General features: G+C 41.7%; 1 protein-coding gene across 1 annotated transcript in view; it reads right to left on the reverse strand.

Moving 5' to 3' along the window:
- The window catches only part of LOC147010917 (gamma-tubulin complex component 5-like), an 88,423-nt gene that overhangs the window by 14,173 nt on the left and 60,042 nt on the right, over positions 1–14,208 (reverse strand). The window contains exons 14-19 of the mRNA XM_085859893.1: positions 11,571–11,686; positions 8,821–9,113; positions 8,441–8,729; positions 1,228–1,452; positions 919–1,104; positions 646–730 (exon numbers count right to left, since the gene is read on the reverse strand). Coding sequence (XP_085716019.1) covers positions 646–730; positions 919–1,104; positions 1,228–1,452; positions 8,441–8,729; positions 8,821–9,113; positions 11,571–11,686 — 1,194 coding nt within the window. The remainder of the gene's footprint in view (positions 1–645; positions 731–918; positions 1,105–1,227; positions 1,453–8,440; positions 8,730–8,820; positions 9,114–11,570; positions 11,687–14,208) is intronic.

Here is a 14,208-nt window from a genome sequence, read left to right on the forward strand (position 1 = left end):
ATATTGGGGTTTTTTTAGTGACTTTGAGTCTATGTTCTTTATTTATATGCGATTGGAGATTTTGGGTGTGATGTTTCTGTAAATTGGTGTTAAAATTTTTTTATGTAATTAGCTCCAACGCCCTCCAGAATTATTTCTCCAGAACCCCACCACCCTTCCCCATTCCACCAATTTAAATATCCTGGATCCATGACTGGTGGAGTGGTTGTATGTAAGGTGCCATACATCAAATTTTATTAATCTCATGCACTTAATGAGAGTCAAATGTATATCGAAGATAAGGAAATTGACACATCAAATCAATGTTGTATGGATACAACACAGGCATGATGAACCTAATGGCCTCTTCCTGTGTCTGATCGATTCCTTATATATCCTTGTACAAAATGATAGAAACAATGAGGCTGTAACTTAAAAAAAAAAAAAAACAGTTACGAGTTTAACTAGGAACCCCAACTTATCGGAAGGAAATGATCAAATATTTGACAAGCCATAAATGCCAAAACAATAGACATGGAAAATTAATTTTTTGTCACCGGTTCTCACTAACAGGCACGCCAAAATGAATGATCGGCAAGGAAAATGACTTTCAGGATGCGATTTGATTTAAAATAACACATTACGGTTCAAATATGCTTTGCAAACCTTGTAATGCAGACCCACACCATCAAGAACATGAATAAGAAGGTGCTTTTTATTGGCATCAACATTTTGCAGAACCACCGACAATCTGGAGGGGTCAGAGCGTAAAGTTAGCAAAATCGAGGAAGAAAGGTAAGCATAAATAGGGATTTAAATGGACTGATTATCAAAGAAATGACATAATAAAATTATAGTAATTGCAGAAAAAAATTAAAACCTCAGTCCAGGCCATACTTTCGTCATACAACCATAAAATAACACCAAAGTTCAAAAGACCTGGTAGCAAGCTTAGGCTGGAAGGCAAGCAGAGAACGCTGCAGCTGCACGTTAAGCTCGGTGATGTGGTGCAATGATGGCAGGTCATACGCAGCCTGCTCGAACAGCCATGTGGCAAACTCTGCCATGCCCCCATTGGCCTGTAGCAGGAACGAACTCCGCAGTTCCTCCAGGCACTCCAGCAGCCTGAATTACAGGAAAAATAAGCCTTTGCGCCACCTTACATAAATAATAAGAAATAAATACCCAAAAGGATAACCATCAAATTCACAATTCCTTAAGCAAGAAGCTGCAGGTTAATATCCAAACCTATGCTGTTGCTTCAGCTTATGTATGAGTGAACTGAAGACAAACTCGCAGCGGCGCTGTATGTGAGGATAGAGGCATTCCTGCAGGATTAACTGAAAGGGCTGGCAGCACAATCTTCCAGCAAGAGACTTCCCATCTTCCTCGAAGCAATCTCGTTTCACTGGAACTTCTGGAAGACTTTTATTGTTCTGAGGATCCATCGCTTTAAGTTCACTGAAGAACAGCCTTTAAAAAAAAAAAAAAAATCGGTTATTGCTTTTGCAATATCATTTTTCTTTCTTTTTTAATTAATACTTTGGGAAGGTCGTAAAAGTAAACTACCTGAGGAACACAGCACAAGTGGCACATCAATCAATGCAAAAATTTAACAGCATTATATTATTACTGATCACGTTAAGATGGCTTAAATTCACAACTCTTAGTGTATGCCACAGGCTAAAGTGTTCAACCACAGGCTAAAATACAAATAAAATTTCTCTCCAGTCAATCAAGATGAATTTTGACAATTGCAAAAAAAAGTAATTCTTATCTATTAATTTTTTTGTTTGTTTGTTTTGCTATTATCAAACCTCGTCTCAAAGACGATTCATCTCAATAGGCCAGGGCAGCAGCTGTATTTTGGATTTACTTTTCTGTTGATGGAATAAAGGTACAAATGGCCTATAAATGTGTTCACCTCGTACCAAATAATGCCACATTTAGATGAACTAGTGCATGCCCGTAGGTGCGTGCCCGTATGTGCGTGGCCATACGTGCGTGGTCAAAATAAATTAGTCAGGAGGCCCAATGCAGAATAGTGTACGACCCTGCTGATTCCGTGTTAGAATAGTGCAACAGGTGTAAATTGACTGTCCAGACACACAGAAACGTGAATCAACTTGTTGCCAACTCTGGATATGGATAGTATGGCCGCCATGACAGTTTACAAAATGGTCGCCATTAAATACACTTTTCGTCATATTTCAGCCGCAAATTGACATGAAATTACAAAATTAGGGTCGATTTCCATGTTTTTGAGCATGCCTGAGCTGATGGGAGTATAGAAAAAAACATTGCTCCATCCATTTTCTAAAAATAATATGACTTGTTTTTCACTATATTATTTTTAAAGAAATGTTCAGGCTCGAATTAGAATGTCTGATTATACAAACCACAATCAATAAATTTTACAACTTTGCTATAAAATGAACCTAAACTACATAACTGTGTGTTTTTCTGTTACCCAGGACTAACTGAAAAATGAAAGCTGCAAGATTTCTCACAGGGGGTTCAAGGGATCGAGAAGAAGAAGAGCATGTAGACTGGAATAAATGCTTTATTTGCCAGGACAGTTCAAAAACTAGCAAGTCAACGCCACTTCGAAAGACTACAATCGTTGGTGTGAAAACTGTAGCTGAATGTTGCAAAGAAAGAGAGAAATATAATGACGCTAAATATGTTGACTCATTCTCAAGAATCAGAAAATATTCTGTACCGGAGCACGTCGAAAAGATTCAATGGCACAAATTCTGCTATAGTGACTTTACTCACGCACAAAAAATAGACAGACTGAAGTCAAGGATTCAGCCACAATCTGTGACTTACGCAGAAGAGATACCCACAACATCAGGTTCCTCAGAGAAATACCATGTCCCAAAGTCACTAAGATCCGCGCACAGCGCTATGGATTGGTCAAAATGCGCTTTCTGCCAGACTGACATTCCTGGAAAAGCTGGTGTCCTGACAAATGTTGAATTTGATCACACATCATCCAGGATGCTTAGTTTGGCCCAATTTGACCCCACCATGCGTCACAGGTTTGCAGGTGTTTCAGACTTGATGGCAGCTGAAGGTAAATATCACCTCAAGTGTTATGTTTCTTTTCGCAGAAAGTATAAAAAGGAGAGTGGAGAGAAAAACCAGTCTCCTGAAAGCATTTGTTTCAGAAATGTGATGAACCAGCTTGAGAAAGAGCTGCAGAAGGGACATGTGTTTACCCTGAAAAACATCTGGGAACACTACAGCATGCTGTTATTGAATGATTTTGGAATTGAGGCTGGAGCCTACAAAAGCTACAATTTCAAGCAGAAAGTGGAGGTTCACTTTGGTAGTGACAAGGTGACATTCGTGCAGCCATTGGATGTCACAAAACCCCTCATAGTTGCGTCCTCAACTGTGACAAAGTTTGCCATGAGAACCGCCGTGAATGATTTATCTGAAGAAGGTGAAAGTTCTGAAGAAGATGAATTGGCCCAGTGCAGTCTGCCTCATCATGAGAACGAAATCCTGAGCTGGATCTTCAGAGTGGGCATAAAGATTTACAGTGACATAAAACACTCTCCAGGGCATAGCATTATCGGTGGACTGAACACAGAAAATGCAGAGCGAATTGTACCTGAAACCCTGTACATGCTTGTAAAGCTTCTTTGTGGTGGTGACAGCACTGACAAGATGGACAATGAAGAAGCGGATGAGACAGATACCAAGAACAAAGTTCTGAGCATCTGCCAAGACATTATTCATGTGGCTTCAGGAGGCAAAAAACTGACCCCCAAACACCTGGGCCTTGGCCTTGCTCTTCAAGAGAAGAGCCTTGGAATCTGAACCACATCTACCTGCACCTGAGAATTGTGGGTGGGAACAGGTCGTCAAAGATGGCAACGAGACATTTCAGCTGCGACTCATGACTGCACAGCCTATTACTGCTTACTGTGTAGAACTGACGACATGCAAATGCCGTGGGTCATGCTCAACTCGACGGTGCAAATGTACACGGAATGGACTGCCTTGCATGAAAGCATGTGGATGCAAAGCCCTTTGTAGGAACCCGTTCAGTGTACAAGCCGATCAATAGCTCTGAAAATTGTACTTGGGTGTTCTCACAACACTTTTCTCTTCTGCAAAGCAACGTAATTTTGTGTTAGAAAGAATCTGACAGCTGTTGAAATAACCTTTGACTGACTGTAAACCCATCTCCATCAATAGTGCTAAACATTTTCTTTTTCACATTTGTTGCTCGTATGTGCATTTTCAATTTCGTCTTTAAGTTGTCAATTATGTGAAAAGTTGTGATCCAGTACAAAAATAAAGCACAAAATAGTGTTCCTCGTGTCAGATTACATAGTATTTCACAATCATGACAAATTTCTGGCTAGTACAATTTGCAGTAAGAAAAAGACTAAATCTGATGGCGGCCATTTTGATTACTGTCATGGCAGCCATAATATTTAGATGCAGACTTGGCAACAAGTGGAACTAGACTTGGTCATGCCTAGACTCTTCAAAAACACCAGTTGCACCATTCTAACATGAAATCAGCAGCGAACCTATTTTCTAGGCTAGCTACAGATTTTGGCTTCTAGACTAAATGGCCGTAACTTGGGAACCGCTTGTCCGATTAATATCAAACCTTGAAAAGGCACATCCACAGGTCCCCAGCAATATTCCTGGCAAGTTTCAATTAGATCGGACCAGGGGTTATCGAGAAACAGCGGTCGCAGACACACAGACATACAGATACACACACAGAGATTGCTGGAATTATAGATAGACTAGTACGTGCCTGTAAAAAAAAAAAAAAAAAAAAAAAAAAAAAAGAATAAATAAATATTCCAACCGTGAGCAACAAACAACAACCACACAGGCCGTTTCTTCGCTCTCGCGTGCCCGTACGTGCGCGGCGCGGAGGATCGCATATCACAGTTACGATGATTCGCAATTTAGGTTTTAATGGCCAATTATTCAATTAGCGCCAACGTATTTTGCCTTTTTGCAATGTCATCGCAAGGAAAAACAAAAAGAGAAGAGAAGAGAAAAAAAATTACTTCCTGGTTCGGAGCACACCAGCACTCTGATGTTACCGAAATTTATGCACCGTCTCATATGAAAACGATCATAACTTGTGGCATTGTGTTTATCTATAAATGCGCATAAGAAATCGAGAAATTATTATCCGGAAGCCCGTACGTTGTAACCTGTAATGGGGAACGCGGCTGAGCTTCCCTTCCCCATCGGCCACGCCCACGCAACAACGTGTCTTGTCATTGGTTTGGTAAATAAATGGCCATAATTTGGGAAGCACTTGTCCGATTAATATCAAACCTTGAAAAGGCACATCCTCAGGTCCCCAGCAATATATCTGGCAAGTTTCAATTAGATCGGACCAGTGGTTGTCGAGAAACAGCGGTCTCACACACACACACACACACACACACACACACACACACACACACACACACACACACACACACACACACACACACACACTGCTGGAATTATCGATAGATTACGAATTATGTAGAAACAATTTTTCCAAATGAACTTTTTTATTCATAACTGAAGAGATCAAATTAAACACTTATAGTTGAAGAAGGTTACATGTCAGGAGTATCTGTAAAAAAAAAAAAGTACAAATCAAAATTCACTGGTTGTAAAAATATTCAGCCTCTTAGGTCAGTACTTGGTGGAAGCACCTTTCACGTGAAAATTTCTCTAGTTCTGCCAAGTTTGATGGGGATCGTCGATGGACTGCAATCTTCAAGTCTCACAATAAATGTTCAATTGGGTTCAAGTCAGGACTTTCGGCCACTCAAGAACATTAATTTTATTCTTATACAGCCACTCCAGTATGGCTTTAGCTTTGTGCTTCGGATCATTGTCCTGCTGAAATATGAACCTACGACCCAGTTTCAGATTCATAGCTGACTCAAGTAGGTTTTCATCAAGAATTCTCCTCCTATAGTTTGCACCATCCATTGTCCCTTCTATCCTGGGAAGCTTGCCAGTCCCTGCTGATGAAAAACAGCCCCATAACATGATTCTTCCACCACCATGCTTGACAGTGGGGATGGTGTTGACTGGGTGATGTGCAATGTTTGATTGCTTTGACTTCAGACCAAAAAGGTAAATTTTTGTCTCGTATGACCATAAAACATTTCTCCACATGCCAGCAGTATCATTAAGATGCTTTTTCACAAACTCCATATGAGCTTTTAGATTCATCTTTTTCAGTAATGGCTTCTTTCTTGCCACCAGTCCATAGAGGCCAGCTTTGTGAAGGGAACGGGATATTGTTGATTGATGAACATTGATCCCCATCTCGGATATAGAGCTTTGGACATATTTCAAAGTCATTGTTGGATTTGCAGTGACATCCCGGTCCAGTTTCCTGCTTGCCCGGCTGCTGAGTTTGGATGGGCGACCTGATCTGTGTAGAGTCTGGGTGGTATGATACATCTTCCACTTGTTAATGATGTATTTCACCATACTCAATGGGATAATGAGTGACTTTGAAATCTTCTTATAACCCTTTCCTGAACGGTGCTTCTCCACCACTTCATGTCTGACTTCTCTGGAAAGCTCTTCGGTCTTCATGTTTGCCTTGTTACTTGATCAAATGAGTTGCACTTTAAAACTCCTTAGATAAGTGGGGGAGCTTCATTAGCTCACCTGGAACATAGTTTCGAGTAGCTTATGGGATGGTCCATCCATCAGTCCGTCCGTAAACACTTGCAACTTCTCCGAAACTGCTGACAGGATTTTGTGACCAAACTTAGATAAAATATTAGGTATGTTGTTACTCAAGTTTGTTCACTGCATTAAAAAAAAAGTTGGGGGGCTAAGGGGGTTCAGGTTGACCCCCAAAAATAGGTATTCGCTTTTTCCTCAAACTGCACACACAATTCCGATGAAACTTGACCTCAACCTTCATCACTTGTGATGTACCAAAGTTTGTTCACAGCATAAGAAAACCAGGGCCAAAGGGAGTCTACATGGGGTCAAAGTGGGTCCAGGTTTGACCCCTCAAAATAGGTATTCACTTTTTCCTCAAACTGCACACACAATTCCGATGAGACTTGACCTCAAACTTCATCACTCGTGATGTACCAAAGTTTGTTCACAGCATAAAAAACCAGGGCCAAAGGGAGTCTACATGGAGTCAAAGTGGGTCCAGGTTTGACCCCTCAAAATAGGTATTTGCTTTCTTCTTTAAAAGTACACACACAATTTCGATGAAACTTAACCACAACCTTCATCACCCGAGATGTCACAAGGTTGGTTCATCACATTAAAAAAAAATAAAAAATGGGCCCATAACATTGGTTCATTGGTACATTTTGCTGATTCCATCCCAGGTTGACTTCCTCCTCAGTATCATTATTCTACCAGATCAGCGCACTGGGGTATTGCCCCTATTTTTTTTTTTTAACTTAAACCACTGATTACATACAGGTGAAACCTATTACACTTATTTTGTAAAGTTTCAAACAAATAATTTTCTCCTGAAGCTGTTTAGGGTTAATTAGGCAAAGGGGTTGAATACTTATGCAACTGAGAATAATCAGATTTTCGCTGTTAATCTAACTTATTCACGTTATATTTGTATTTGCTTTTTTTGCTTTATCACTTTGTGGTAGTTTGCGAGGAATATATATATATATATATATATATATATATATATATATATATATATATATATATATATATATATATATATATATATATAGTTTGATTTGAAAGTATCATGAAATAAGCTCAGGTGCCATCAAAATGTGAAAACTTTGGAGGGGGATGAGTACTTTTGCAGGACACTGTATATGCATTACAAAAAACATTTATCAATCAAGTTCTCACATAACGCCTTTACATTTAGAAGCAAAATCTCAAAGCACTAAAAAAAAAAGAAAAAAAAAAGGGAAGATACAGAAAGATTAATAATAAAAAGAAGAGCAAAAACATGGGAATGTAACATTGTGCAATATTGTAAAAGCTATAAAGGGTTCGAAGCATCTTGTGCCTCGAAAAAATGACGGGTTGGAATTATTTTATTTAAAATATTCAGACACTGGAAGATATGATGTTTTGTAGCAAGAAGTGTTATTTTAAAATACTTCATGTACAAATGTGAGCCTATTTTATTTGTCTACTGGGACGTTTCATTTCGACGGTACAGCCTCATGAGTGTGCCAAAGTCTGAGGCCTTGGCCTAGCATTAGGTGTGCTTTCATCTTCTTTATTTCTTAGACATCCTATGGACATAAATTAAACTTGTTCTACTCTGCGTATGTTACACTAATCAATTCTACACTAATCTGTTACTTCTACACTAAGCAATGAGGGCAGGTAAAAGTTATCATCTTGTAATTTTGAGAACAATTCATATTATATTCTTCCTTTTTGTTTTGTGCAACAATTTGGTCATGGGACACCATGCGGATTCTGCTTTCTGGCTCACCTGGAGAAGCTGTGGGCAAACAGCTGGTCTGGGCCGACACCGACTGGCAGTTGGGAGAATAGGGCAGTGGTAACATTTTTCATGTCTTCCTTTGAATTCCCACCAAATCCAGATGAGCAGGAGGAATCTACATGATGATAACTGGGAATGGATTCAGTAGCAGTTGGGCTGATCAAAGCGGACGGAAGGTCAATTGCTGGGAAGCATTGTTGCAAGCCCTGGACCCTGTGGTCGAATTTTGCCAAAAAGGTCTGGATGAACTGAAGAGCCAGCGAGGGTTCACACGACTCTGTGGATGTGAAAATGCTTAATTCTTGGACATCTCTTTAAATTTGATGCAACAATACAAAATACTGCTTCGCATATAACTATACACTTACTTTTGCAAGTGTCAAGGAGTTCATCAGTTGTGTCTAATGCAGAAAGAGCAAGCAGAAGCTCCATGGATTTCCCAGCATGCTTCACTTGCTGCAAAATGGGCTCCAAGAAGGTGACACCAGCTGTGGAAAGGATCTCGGGTGTCCTGATGGACTGAAATTCGTTTGGATCCTCAAATGAGTTTACATTTCCAGGTAGCTTGGATGATGCAATCAAAGTGTTTTGCTGCAACGATTCTCGTGTGTTGTATGTGCAGTTCCAGAAGTCATTGTCATGTACAGATACACCTTTGTTTCTGGAGGGATACACAAAAAAAAAAATTGGAGAGATAATGCAACAAAAGAGATTGAAGGGATAATAACAATGTAAAGGATATTCTGACAGTTCTAATCTTTTCTTAATAGCTCTTTCAGATAGCATTGAGATAAAAATCACATTTTTTCTTCACTTCGTTCAATCAGCGAGCAGTACTCTAAAGTAGCAGATGACCTGTTAACTGAGCTAGAGCAGATCAGAAAGTATTCTTACACCTGAAAAATGAAATGACATGATATGCGATGTGTGTGGTGAGGCAATCGCTGGAAAGCAGCTTGCATTCTCCACCTGGAATAGAAATGGGAACCCATGGTTGCTCCGCATAAACCCAACCAGTGTGTCTGACCTTAAAAGGGCCATAGCCTAACATGTAACATTCAACTTACCAGATGGCAAACTTCATGAGCCTCTCACCCATCCTTGAAAACATAGTGGGAACTGGTCAGGTCTGTCACTATTACATAATCCTCTTCCGTCGCTTACCCAAGTGACTTAATCGGGAATGAGAGTGCTTCCTATATAAATTGTGATTTGTATCATATTACCAGTTCTTTAGGCAAATCTCAGAAATGACTCTGACATTCAGAAAATACCGAAATTTCTCATGACCATTTAATAATCTCTTTGCAGAAAAGGCCAAGGTTTCAATCCACCCCCCCCCCACACCTTGCCCCCCTCCCCACCCCATCCCATTCACAGGCTGCTTCCTACAGCATGTGAACTTCTCTCCCAGCAAAGATGAGAAACTTTTAATCAATATTGATGCCTCATCAGAAACAGGATTCTGCTTTTGTGCTCAAATCCTCAAAACCTGTAATTGTGCCCTTTATTCTCCTCATGCTCTTATGCAGTTCCCTCTCAAATTGTCACCTGGCATTATTTTGGTCACCTTCATCCACAAGAACGGCATCAAGACCGATCACCTCAACTCGATTGCTAAGCCTTCTCCCAATCATAAGTAAACCGATGGAGTCCATCATTTCTGGAGACCTCAAGTCTTATCTCTTCTTTGATTCACTAATCTCTGATCATCAGTTCACTTTCCAAACTGGCTACTCCATTCTAGACATATTCCTGCTTCTAACTCAACAAATGGATGCTTTTAATCTCAAAAATAATAAATACATAGGTCGGGGGAGGGGGTGGAGGGTTTCTCCTGTCATTCCTTGTGCCTTTGACATTGTCTAGGCACCAGCCTTGCTTTCCAAGATCTCAGCCAATGGTTATCTTTGTTGGTTTTTGCTTTCACCTCTGTAAGCATAAAGGGTCACTCAAGATGGAATGTTTGTCTTGTGCTCAACCTGACCAATAAAACTGAAAGGCAATAAGAGTATGTTAGCTGCCTTGGGAAGTGAGGTGTGGCTGACAATAAGCGTTAATCTTTAGTCAGAACAAAAGAGGAAGGGCAACTCATCTTTTGCTCTGAAGAAGAGCTAATGCTCAAAAAGTGAGCTGCACCTCACTTCCCATATCAGTTAAATATGCTTTTACCAGCTTTCGGTTGGTAAAATACAATATTTTATGAGGGCGTGTTGTAAGGTATTGTTTCCTATTCTTTTTCTACAAAACATGCAAAGATATTCAAATGAAAAAAAAGCACAATCCGCACATTAGTTCTTCCCGCCACTGGGTGTGAAGTTTTCCGATTCTGACATTAGATGTCTCAATGCTATGTGAGTCAAGCTGACAGAGGGCAGCATGACGTTGTCAGTGCTGTGAAGCATGAAGCACTGGAGATGAGATGACTGGAGATGAGATGGCTGGAGATGAGAGTTGGGTGCACCATTACAATCCTGAGAGTAAGAGCCGGTCAATGGCGTACCGTCACAAAGGATCACCAGCCCCGACCTGGCTCCATCAGAATTTCATCTCTTCCCCAAACTTAAGGAATACCTTCGTGGAGAACATTATTCTTCTGACGATGATGTTAAGGCCACGATGAAGCACTGGACAAGTCAGCAGGATGCTCATTTCTATTCTGACGGCATCACAAAACTACTTGAACGTTGGCAGAAATGTGTGTATCGCAGTGGTGATTATGTGGAAAAATAAATACGCACCAGGGTAGAATAAAGATTGATGTTAGTATCTGTGTTGTTTCATTCAAATATCTTTACCTGTTTTGGAGAAAAAGAATAGGATGGCAATGGAAGTATTATGATGTGCATTTAGGAAAACAGAGTGCATTGTACAGTACATCCTATGTCAAAAGAAAATACTGCACCTCCACAATATGACCCAACAGGAAATTATAATCATTGGGTTGCCAAATTTTCTGTGACATCAAATGTGCATGATGTAAAAAGTTCCCCTACATGTACCTATTGTTTATTGAACCGGCAAAGCTGTAATCAGCCTTCATCACAGAGGTTCCAAATGGCTAGAGCACCTATCGACAGGAGGAAAAGTTCCCGATGACAATGTTTCAACAACTCACCGCTGCACGACAAATTCCTCCAAAGGATCGTCCAGACTACCGGCTCCAACCCAGCCCTCCAAAATATCCAGATATGGCTGGATGGTCACCAAACAGAGTTGCAGCAACAGAGGAACCTGAGTGTTTCAACCATTAGTCTCTAACTGGTTAACATAAAGTGTGGGACAATCCATCTCTGTCTGCGAGTGATTTATCATGCAAATTTTTTTTTTAAACATATCAGAAGGGGGGAAAAAGGCAAAATTAAGCAAGATGCAGAAAGAGCACTTGCAACAAAGTTATAAAATATGGATATCATATTTAAAGTATTTTCGCTTTCAAACCCTAATAGGTCATGATTATAAACCACAACTGGAAGAGAACTGCAGGTATTCAGGGATATTAACACGTACCAACAACCAGTCATTGCAAATACTTTTGCCCTCATTGATTAACAGCTGTTCTTTCCATGTCAGGTCAGGTCTGGTATGGGAGCATGCGCCGGAGCAGCGCATTGCTATGTCCACTTTCTGCCGGTACTGCAGAGGCCTTTGTCTGGCCCACTCCCAGGCAGATGCCTGGCCCATCCCAATCTCCTTGAGATGCTGATCAACCTGCTGAAACCACGAGGCACATGGTTGACCCATAGGCCTCCTCCGCTCACGAGGCTCCCTCACTGAGAGAATCTGGTGAGCAGGATCAGTGTCAGGTAAATGAGCCACATGTACATACAGCCTCAGCTGATGCTGATGGACTATGCAGGTAAGAAATCTCATTTGAGTCTCTCAGCAACCGCTCGTTGCACACAAAGTCTGATCAGCGATAGCCAAGGATTCTCCGAAGAGACCTGATACCAAAGGAATGTCTCCATCTCAGATCCCTGGTCAGAGTCCAAGTCTCACATTTGTAGAGCAAGACTGGAAGCACCAAGGAACAGAAGACTCAGATCTTAGTTTTGACCCAGGAAACCTGTAATCCCAGCAGCTCAGACTCCTAATTCAGCACCTCAAGGGCCCAAAACGCATATCCAGTGTCCGCAAAGATGAATGCATCATCTGAGAAATGAACGTCAGAGATCTTGACATTCCCAAACGATGCACCGCAGCTTGATCTCTCCAACATCCTCCCCAGAATCCAGTCCATACAAGTGCTGAAAAGTGTGGGGGCCAGTACACACCCCTGAAAAAACTCCAATAATGACTGTAAATATGTCAGAGATGGAATCACCACATGTCCCAGCACTCTCAGTACCAGAGTATCGTTCAGACATTGGATTGATTAATTTTGGTGGCACCCCACGAAGGCAGAGAATCCTCCAGAGGGAATTTCGATTCACTGAATCGAACGCTTTGCAGAGACCAACATAGGCTGCAAGCAGCCTCTGCCGAAACTCTCATCTGCGTTTGGTGAGGACCAGAAGAGCAAGGACATGGTGAATCGTTGACCTCTTTGGTGTAAAGCCTGACTGCTCTGGGTGCTGGTGCTCAATCACATGGTGGCGAACCCTATCAAGAATTATCTGAGCAAAGACCTTGCCTGGCACTGAGAGAAACCTCACCCCTCGGTACTTGTTGCAGTCCTGGTGATCACCCTTCCCTTTCCAGAGAGAGACAACATGGCCCCTCTTGCAGTCAGCTGGGATGATGCCTGTGTTCCAGGCAGAGCACAGAACTGCATGTAATGACATGAGTACAGCATTTCCACCAGCCTTGAGAAGTTCAGTATGGATGCCACAGATCCCAGGAGCTTTACCCCATTTCAACCGGTTCACCGCAGCCTGTATTTCCACAAACGAAGGTGGATCACAGTTGATTGGAGGGTCAGCAATAGGGATAGTAACACCCCTGACATCCAACACAACAGCTGGTGGGTCAGCCTGGTACAGCTCCTCAAAGTAACCGACCCAGTGGTCCTACACTTAGGACTCCTCTGTCAAGAGCCCACCACCCTCCGCTCTAACTGCAGTACACAGTGGGATGGGCTTGGAGGAACGCAATGCACAAATTCCCCTGTAAGCAGGACGAGAATCACTTAACCACAGGTGATGCTCTAACCCCTCACAGATTCCTTGCATTAAGCCTCTGTGTCCTCCCTCAGCACACATTCAGTTTTATGCCTCAACTTTCTGAACAGCTCAGCTCTGCCATTAAGCCTGGCCCTGCAGCTCTGGTCAATGGTATCCAGTGTCCCTTGAGACAAAATTCTTCTTCGCCCTTTAGTGAGTTCCAAGACATCCACCGGCAACATCAAGAATGGTGGTCTTGAAGGCACCCCACAACTTCTCAGGATTTCCCAAAGCACCCAGATCGCCCACCCACCCCCCCCCCCCGCACTCCCAATTTCCTACTCAGCTTGTTCGCAAACTCCTCATCTACCCTCTCATCCTTGAGCTTGCCAACATACAGTGTAGGCTGGGATGGTACCATTCTCTGCAACTTCAGTTGCAATTTAAGCTGCAACTTCAGAGTTGCTACAATAAGCCTGTGGTAGGTATTGAGGAATTGAGCACTCCGGTAGACTCTGCAGTACTGGATCATCCTCCAGCGACTATCAACGAGCACTTGGTCAATCTCCTTTGCCACACCAAGCTGTTCACTTCCTCTTACCTCATTCGCTACTTTTCCTGAAGTAACAAGTACTGTCGTCTCTTTAAGAAGAA

The sequence above is a fragment of the Eptatretus burgeri genome, chromosome 16, assembly GCF_056783735.1.
Source record: "Eptatretus burgeri isolate ZD-2024b chromosome 16, Ebu_testis_v1, whole genome shotgun sequence".
Lineage (NCBI taxonomy): Eukaryota > Metazoa > Chordata > Myxini > Myxiniformes > Myxinidae > Eptatretus > Eptatretus burgeri.